Raw genomic sequence first — 8287 nt, 5'->3', positions numbered from 1 at the left:
CTGACGTTGCAAAGTCAGTTGGTTGGTTTGATATCATGTATCACAAGATTTTTAATGGGTGAGCTTCAGTGTCGATGACCCACTCATCGCAGGATACAACTAATGGATGGGAGAATAGTAGCTAAATGTCATTTACACTGGCAAGTTTATCGGTTCATGTCTGTATGTTCTGTTGGAAGGTTTGTTTTGTTATCTTTGGCTTCACTGACGATTTTCCGTATTTTAGTAAATCATCGGGGTAATACCTTTTTTGTTTCGAGAGCACGCCTTGAAACTACAAGGATTCTACGTGCCATCTGTACTTGATTATTGACTTGTTGCCATTTAGTTTGAAATAAAAAAGAAAAAGGGAACAATTGTTATCATCCCATTCCCTTCATACGAAAGGTTCCATTTTTTTTCCCTGTGCCACTCTAATCCCTGTATGGTTAATGAAACTAGGATCTTCTTTTTGCCCAAAAAACCCGGGGATCCTCTAACTAGAAGGACACTGTTTTCTGAGGACTCCTCTGAAAAGACACTTGTCTCCATAAAGCACGATAGCAGACGAGTGTGCTTCCAATTCCTTATGATACTGGACGTGTGAATAGCCTCTAACTCTAACCGAAATTTCCAATACATCCCATTTCTAATAGATGCTCCCATTCAAGTATCGGCGTTGCACTCATTGTGCTGGACATTTGTACTCTCCTCTTAGACTTCTCCATACTTACATTGCCTCACACTGTCACACGCCTCTGCTGTAGTTAACTCAAAAAGATAATACCTCTACCATAGTTTCGAGCATTGCTTCCGCTACAGGAGGAAGGTAGTTATTTATAGATTGGGTGTGAGTGCAGACTTCATTGCTTCACCAAACTCCACATACCAGCTGCTGCCTTTTATTTTCCTTATTACCAGTGTGGCTATAGTTTTTGTTTGTTTGCAGAGAAGGTGTAGTTATTGCCGGGGAATTAACATCTTTAAGGTGCATTAGGGCATCACCAATGTATGCAGCATCAAGCCATCGCAAACCTGGTCACCACCTTGACCATGGTATGAAAATACGGCCACCTTTTTCCTTTCAAAATACTCCAGTTATAGTTTATGGACGCCCTTACAAATTTACATGTTAACAGCCCTAGGCCAAATGGCGTTAAAAATTAAATACAATACACAGATAACCTTTGCGAATCAAGATTAATTTCCATCTTGGGATGCCCAAGCAGAAAAATAGACGCGCCACCAAACATGTGTATAAATCAACAAAATATTCAAACACAGGGATAGTAGAATTGTCAATTTATTTTTGACACTGACCCTCCTAAATAAGCACAATAATTCCTTCAGTTTGTTTATGGATGATCGCTTATTCATTTTATGGATGATTGCTTATTCATTTTAATTCCAGATCGTTACTACGTACCATGAATATATTCTCACCAAGTAGCACAGAAAACGGTCTGCAAATACAGGCCCACATACCTTTTTCTCTTAAATGCAGCCAGTGTTTCCAAAAGTCCTAACAAAATGTAGATACTGAAAGGAAACACAACCCTTTTTATCATATAATCAAAACAAGGATACAACTCCAGGAGAGCCCCATGAAAGCAACAACCTATGGACACTAAGTTACATATGTGTTGCAAATCAATAACGTACGGAGCATAGGCAAGTTTGAAGATGAAAACTTTCATGGGGCTGCTGATCTTCGGTTATACTCTGAAGGTTCAGCATGCCCCGGATTATCCATCATGCTCTACCTACAATTGTGTTGCCTAAATAGCCTAGTGCCGTGATTTGCAACCCTTGCCGCTGCAGGAAGAAATTCCCATCGTAACATAACGTTCTCAACAAGGCAGGTCACAATCACACGGCGGATGCAAAAATCCTCTGCTCTGTTGTTCAGGCCTACCCCTGTTTCCCTTGCTTCCTACCGAACGGTCGGACCACTGGCTTTGCAGTTTCAATTGACTGGCCGTTGCTACCATGTGTCGGAACGATTCTCAAAGGGTGAGCTTCAGTGTTGAAGACCCACTCGTCGAAAGATACGACTGACGGAGGGGAGAACAGCAGATAGAGGTACTTCAGCGTCTCTGCTAGGAAGAAGGTCTGCATCTTGTCGTCCTTTTCACCACTATTCACCTGAGATCGAAACATTGCAGTAAGTTTTGTGTAGTGTAAGACAGGTGTTTTCAGTGGGGAAATTTGAGGATGGAAGGTGGCACTAAGAACTTACATCTCTTAGTCCTACATATCCAGATGCTATGCGGGAGTTCTTCTCAAATGCCTCGAATATGTCCCATCCCCAATCTTGGTATGTTTTGTTCCCCGTAAGGCGCCACAGGTACATAAGTGATTCCACAGTCTCTGGTCTCAGGATATTCCATGACGTGCCCACATTCATATCCTATGAAGTTGGAAAGTGCCACTAGTTGATGACATTGTTTTTAACAAAAGAGTTGATGCCATGGTACTGGATTGCTAGAAAGAGATAAGGGCCCGTAAACTACCTGTTCAGCGTGGAAATAATAATTCTCTCCAGCCAGCTTTGTGGGAGTTGTTTGGTAGAAGTTATAACAGGTCCGAGCAAGCTATAAAGAGAATAGGAAAAGGAAATCAGATGGACAAATAGAACAAAACCATATGCAATAATTAGAAATATTGGATACGGAAATGAAGTTCCTTAAGAGGACTTACCTCTTCTGCCAGATTCATAATCTGTTTAGCTTTTTCGGGCCCATAACCAGAGGCTCCAAGTGCCAGCATACCAGGGGCGAAGCATGCAAGTTCATCCATCTGTGTCGGTCACAAGCTGAACCAGTCAGAACTTTAGAGAGACAATGACAGATAAGCTTTAGAAAGCATCCTGCTGACAATCAGCAGAATGGAGATTCTTTACCTTGTGAGACAACGAGCCACCACTTTTCTCGCAGATATATGTGTAATTAGAGGGTGTAGTTTGCCTGGTCAAGCTTATTAAACCTTCCATTGATGTCTCCCACATTTGTCTGAGTTAAGCACCGCATATGGAAATATTAATCACGTTACAAAGCAGAATAAATGGACTTTTCACTAAAAAATGATGAAAAGGATTATGATGAATTGTGAAGTCAGGCCTGCACCTGTAATGTTTTACGCTCTCGGTTTTATTCCCCTGAATCCAGACCTTGAGCAAGTACTCGTAGAAGCTGAAACGCGCATGCAAATATGAGTTCTTTTTATCTTTTGGAGTCATATCAACCAAATATGTGATAAAAAATCATCCATGGTCCAATAAGATAGATCAAACTTGCTTAACAATTTGCACAAAATATTACATGGTTGAATGGCAAAAATAGAGCACCCCTATTTGAGGAAGAATATAACGTGGTTCAAATAGTAGGAAAAATAGCATTACCTATCTCCCATAGCACCGAATGTTATTGTTGAGTATGATGCTTGCCCTGACTGAGGATTTATGTAGATAGGAAGTAAGCCATCACTTGGATATATCTTCTGAAGCTGTCGGATGACATTTTCTGCCTAGAATCATATTTTGGCAACAAACATGAGAGATCAATACTGAAAAAAAGGGGCAAAAAAAGAAGACATATAGGATGGATTTGAATGTATAAACATGCCAGACATACATGGGAATTTTACTAGCAAAAAATAGCAGTAGATTTATGAATCCAACAAGAAAACTTCCACTCTTGCTTGTGGCTGGTAGCTATGTTTTGCACAAAACTAGCTACAGCACTTAGTAACAAGAATTGTCCCAGCAAATTACATAAAATTGGTATGGTGAATGAAATACTAACCTTCAGCTGATACTTAGGATCTCCGGTTCTCTGGGACAAAGCTATAAATTCAAGTTGCTCCGTTCCAGAATCCGCAAGGATACTATCACCCTGCAGAAATAATAAAGCATATGATTCGTTGTCCATTACAAAAAACAAAATAGGTTGAGGTGAAATGTATCATAAAAAAAAGACAATATTTGATAGTGATTCTCAATGTAAGTTGCACCGCAGAGATCAACGCTCAGTAGCATGTTAATGACTTGTGTATTTGAGCATTGAGGCTTGAGATGGATTTCTAGGCCTTGGTATAAAATTGAAGCTTACTGGTATGCTGGTAAATAAACATAATTGTAATATTCATGTGTTTGGAAGGAACTTGCAGCAGCAGTAGGTACTTAATGGAAAATAGAGCATCAGTTACTCACGTTGGTCCATCCAAAATTATGAGCTCGGCCATGAGCTAAGTTGATTGAATTATAAGGGATACCAGATGTTGTATCCCAGGCAGGTAACAATCGATCAGCAATATCCTTCGCCTTTTCGAGAAATACTTTGTCACCCGACATATCATATGCACTGAGGAGACCTCCAACAACCCTAAATAAGAATAGATAACAGAAGCTTAGACAGTTAAACTAGTAAATAATAACTTGATATGGCTACATGGCAATATGGCATAGACCTATGCAGCCCTCTGCAAGAATACTATAACAAAGATAAACCTTGTAATGCAACCTTATGGTCGTTTCAAAAACGCTTGCGTCATAATCCTTGTCAAAGCTTAATGACTCTGCCACCCAGCTATTATCATGAAATGGACACAAGTCAGATCCGGAGTATGACATAAATCACAACAAAGGATTCAAATGGCTGCAAGGAATACTATGATGTGAGATGACACAAAAGAAACGGAGAAACTAAAGATCTAATACATTAATAAAATATTAGTCTATTATTGCATGGATAGAACAGATGAAAGCCATGAAACCAATAGACTGCCCAACAAAAAGATAGTCAAGAAGACCCTTCGGATTATCCTGTAACATAGAGGGAATATATGGAATGATGGACAAAATACATAAATGCCCAATAAGCCTTGTAATAGCCATGCACCTAGACAAGCCCCCTTTGGTCACCCCTGAGGGCCATGAGAACTATGGAATTGCTAGAATCATATCCTATTAATTGATTAGTCCAATGCATATTTTTACATTAGGAAGTTCAAGGTAACATAGCCTAATTAGTTAGATGCATATCTTTATCTCCAGTGGACCAGATAGAACTGTCTTAAAAGATTGGTAGCTTTAGATATCCTTGTTGGGTGGCCAGCTATACAAGCAGTGTTGTTATCTCTTGGCAGCTCCTTATGGTGTGCCTTCCATCAACAGGCCGACAAGCCACTCGATACCAAGGTCATCCAATTCGAGTATATAATGAGCTTCATTTTCAAATTAGGGAATTCATATCTATACATCATGTAATAATAAAAGGAGATGACGGCACAGCTTCGTGTACAGAACTGAACTTTCATAAAAGCAAACTAAAATCAAATGCTAATTTTGGTAATGGATGAAACGAAAGAACCAGCTGCAGCATTTTGAAATCTCTGCATGGTTCAATACAAGTGGAACTCACTCTCTGGCCTTCTGAAACTCATCTCTTAGGCCCATTATATACAGTGTATCTAGCGAGTCCACAAGAGTTGCCCCGAGACCACCAAAGCTATTAACACCATTCTTTGATTGCGGCTGAAAAGGTGAAGAACGAAAACATTGTGGAGTTTTTCAAGACAAATTGAAAATGAAAACAAATTATAGAGCAGAATTACTAAAATACCTGAAGCTCATCCATTCCCCATGCATACTTTACATAGGAATTCCAGGCATGGAGCATAGCCTCCTTAACCTTTTCCCTCCTTTCATTATTAATAGGATCAATCTCTACAAGATCTTTTCTGGGAATTTCAGTTGCTGGATTTTCTTCCAGTAGAACACCAGCCTTCCTTAACTACATAGACAGAAAATGCGCTAAATTTTCAAAAGGAAAAAGAATAATGTTGATTAAAAGGAAGAAATAAAGTAAACCAGTATGGAAGTTACAAAAATTGCAACAGTACATACCTGACCATGCAACTGATTTATTTCATTTCGTAATCGGGAAATCTCAGACTGCAACACAAGAAAACAGAAATTACATTAATACAGTAAATAAGGTTGAAAAACAAGCAATGCATAATGAAATATAAAATGCCACTCGATGCCTTTCTTCAAAAAAAAAAGAGAGAAGCTGAACTGCATGTCTACAGAGTACAGATGGTACCAATTAAATAAAGCGGCAAGAACACATTTACCAAGTGCATCCCAAAATCTCATCATTATTCATTCACATTTAGCAGCCGTAGTTACAGTGGCGGAGCTACAACAAATAAGATGGGCGGGCCAAAAATATTTTTGATTCTAAACCGTACAATTAAGTAGGCATTAGTCAGTGTCTGAGGCGAGTCGACAGTGCTGGATGGATGCATGCAGAGGAGACATGCACTGCTACTTTGGTTAGTTCTGCTACTGGATTGGTTACATGTACAAATTTCTTATTTCCCCCTGGAGTTGGGCGGGCCACGGCCTGGTTTTGCCCTCACGTAGCTCCGCCAGTGGTAACTATCATGCCAACAAGCACAATTCAACTTGGCCACATGCTGCTTTTGGATAGCACTAATTATAGTGATGCTCAGGTTCTTAAGCTTTACATTTGACAAGGAACTCAAGTGATATAGGAATGTAAGAGGTATATGCATATTTAAGAAAGATTTATATTAGTTGAATTAAATCAAATAATATGTCACAGTACAGCCATACACACGCAACTCCCAACTATACCTACTGATCACAGTAACAGTGGCAATGAACTACAACAATCTAATGCCACACTATACCTTGCCATCCGTGATGACGTCAAATACATGAGCCGTTACCAAAATTTCTTGACTGAATACTATACCTTCATTCACTCTCACACAAGAAGGGCACTACAAAATTAGAGAAAAGACCAAATAAATAGCATTTCTAACTAGCAGATGGGATATCAACCTTACATCCAATTCAGATTCCACTCATCCGATTACTGAGAAGGATCAACTTAACTAGCATATCTAACAAACGGTAGTATAAATAGTACAGCTCACGTGTCGCATACTCGCACCTACCAAATTATTTAGTTACTCATAACAAGTCCCAATGAACATTAGTATCTCGCCAAGCTTAAACCAATATGAGTCTCTATATGACTATACTAACATAATAGGGCAATCACAGTCACATTCGCTCCTCGGAATACAACAGGTATTCAACGAACAGTTTCACTACAAACCACAATCATAAAGTTGCATGTGCCATGTATAATAATGTTATAACTAGTATTCAGTTCTCCAAATCTACACCATGTAGTAATTGAGAAACATGGCAAGGTCTGGATTATTCCCCCGGATTAACTAAAACAGTAAGGTCTTCCTGCCTGGGAAAAATCTAAGCTGCTAAAGTACCTCACTGTACCCATATTCATCCCACTAATTCTAGGATTGGCAAGACGCACAATTCTTCGCCAAATTACAGTCAAAGCTGGAAAGAAATCAAAGCTAATACCAATAATCGTTACAGACGTATAGTTGAGATGTAGCCTAGTGATCCCTCATAAGATCCACTCTCTCAAAAGATCAAATCTCAGACAAAAGCGTCAAGATTCAAACGGAACACCAGATCCTCGGCACAATCTCTCCCAAATGAACCCCAGATAGGCAGACAAGCCTAAACCCATTTATCCCGACGGCTCTAACCACAAGTCATCGCTACACCCAGATCCAGCGACCAACCAGCGCCGCGACAAATTCGAAGCTACTTGGCCGCAACAACCAAATTCAATCAGATCCCCGCGGTTGCGACCCGGATCAGGGGAGAATTCTCCGGGGCGAGACGGGGGGAGCGCACCTCGTGCTCGCTGACGAGCGATTGGCGGTCCCAGAAGGCGAAGGTGGCGGCGACGAAGACGAAGAAGAGGAGCGCGAGGCGCTTGGGCCGCTTGAGGTAGTAGGCGGGGTTGAGGTACCGCCACGCCCCCGACGAGGAGGAGGAGGAAGACCGGCGAGCCATGGCGGCGGCCGCCTAGGGAGCTCCGGCGAGAAGGTCGCGGGGACCGAAGCTCGTCGCCGTCTCCCGCCGGTGACGTCGCCGGGGACGCGCGCGTGTGCGTGCGGTCGGTCGTGCTGTCCCCGCGTGGATGTGTGTGCTTCAGTGTTTTCTCTGTCCGTCAGTGTTTGACAGTTCGAGCCTTCGAGGGTCTCGGCAGTCATCGCTAAATGTGGGCCCGACTCTACTTCCGGTAAATAACCACTTCAATACCGATAATTCAAGGCAGAGCCCGGGCTCAGATGCACCTGTTCAGCAAAAAATTCAAAAACAATACTAGAAAAATTCAAAAAATTCCAAAAAAAATGAAGCCCGGGCTCTTCACCCGATTTTGTCTTTTTTGCA

General features: G+C 41.1%; 1 protein-coding gene across 2 annotated transcripts; it reads right to left on the bottom strand.

Moving 5' to 3' along the window:
• Window positions 1–1519: 1519 nt before the first annotated feature.
• Window positions 1520–8080, bottom strand: LOC123054381 (mannosyl-oligosaccharide 1,2-alpha-mannosidase MNS1). 2 transcript variants are annotated; one of them, XM_044478149.1, is made up of 15 exons: window positions 7745–8080; window positions 6697–6789; window positions 5885–5932; window positions 5601–5771; window positions 5400–5512; window positions 4500–4565; window positions 4190–4361; window positions 3783–3872; window positions 3380–3504; window positions 3105–3170; window positions 2882–2990; window positions 2680–2778; window positions 2493–2573; window positions 2219–2389; window positions 1520–2124 (listed from the first exon to the last, which is right to left on the bottom strand). In XM_044478149.1, exons 1-15 carry the CDS (start codon window positions 7904–7906, stop codon window positions 1891–1893), a joined length of 1800 nt encoding a protein of 599 aa, XP_044334084.1. In that variant the 5' UTR covers window positions 7907–8080; the 3' UTR covers window positions 1520–1890. The 2 variants fall into 2 exon arrangements, with proteins under 2 accessions (XP_044334084.1, XP_044334085.1); XM_044478150.1 differs by lacking the exon at window positions 6697–6789 and having other exon boundaries at window positions 7745–8079.
• Window positions 8081–8287: the final 207 nt, after the last annotated feature.

The sequence above is a fragment of the Triticum aestivum genome, chromosome 2D, assembly GCF_018294505.1.
Source record: "Triticum aestivum cultivar Chinese Spring chromosome 2D, IWGSC CS RefSeq v2.1, whole genome shotgun sequence".
NCBI lineage: Eukaryota > Viridiplantae > Streptophyta > Magnoliopsida > Poales > Poaceae > Triticum > Triticum aestivum.
Note: the sequence above shows the minus strand (reverse complement) of the source record. Positions and strands in the feature narration are given on the sequence as shown.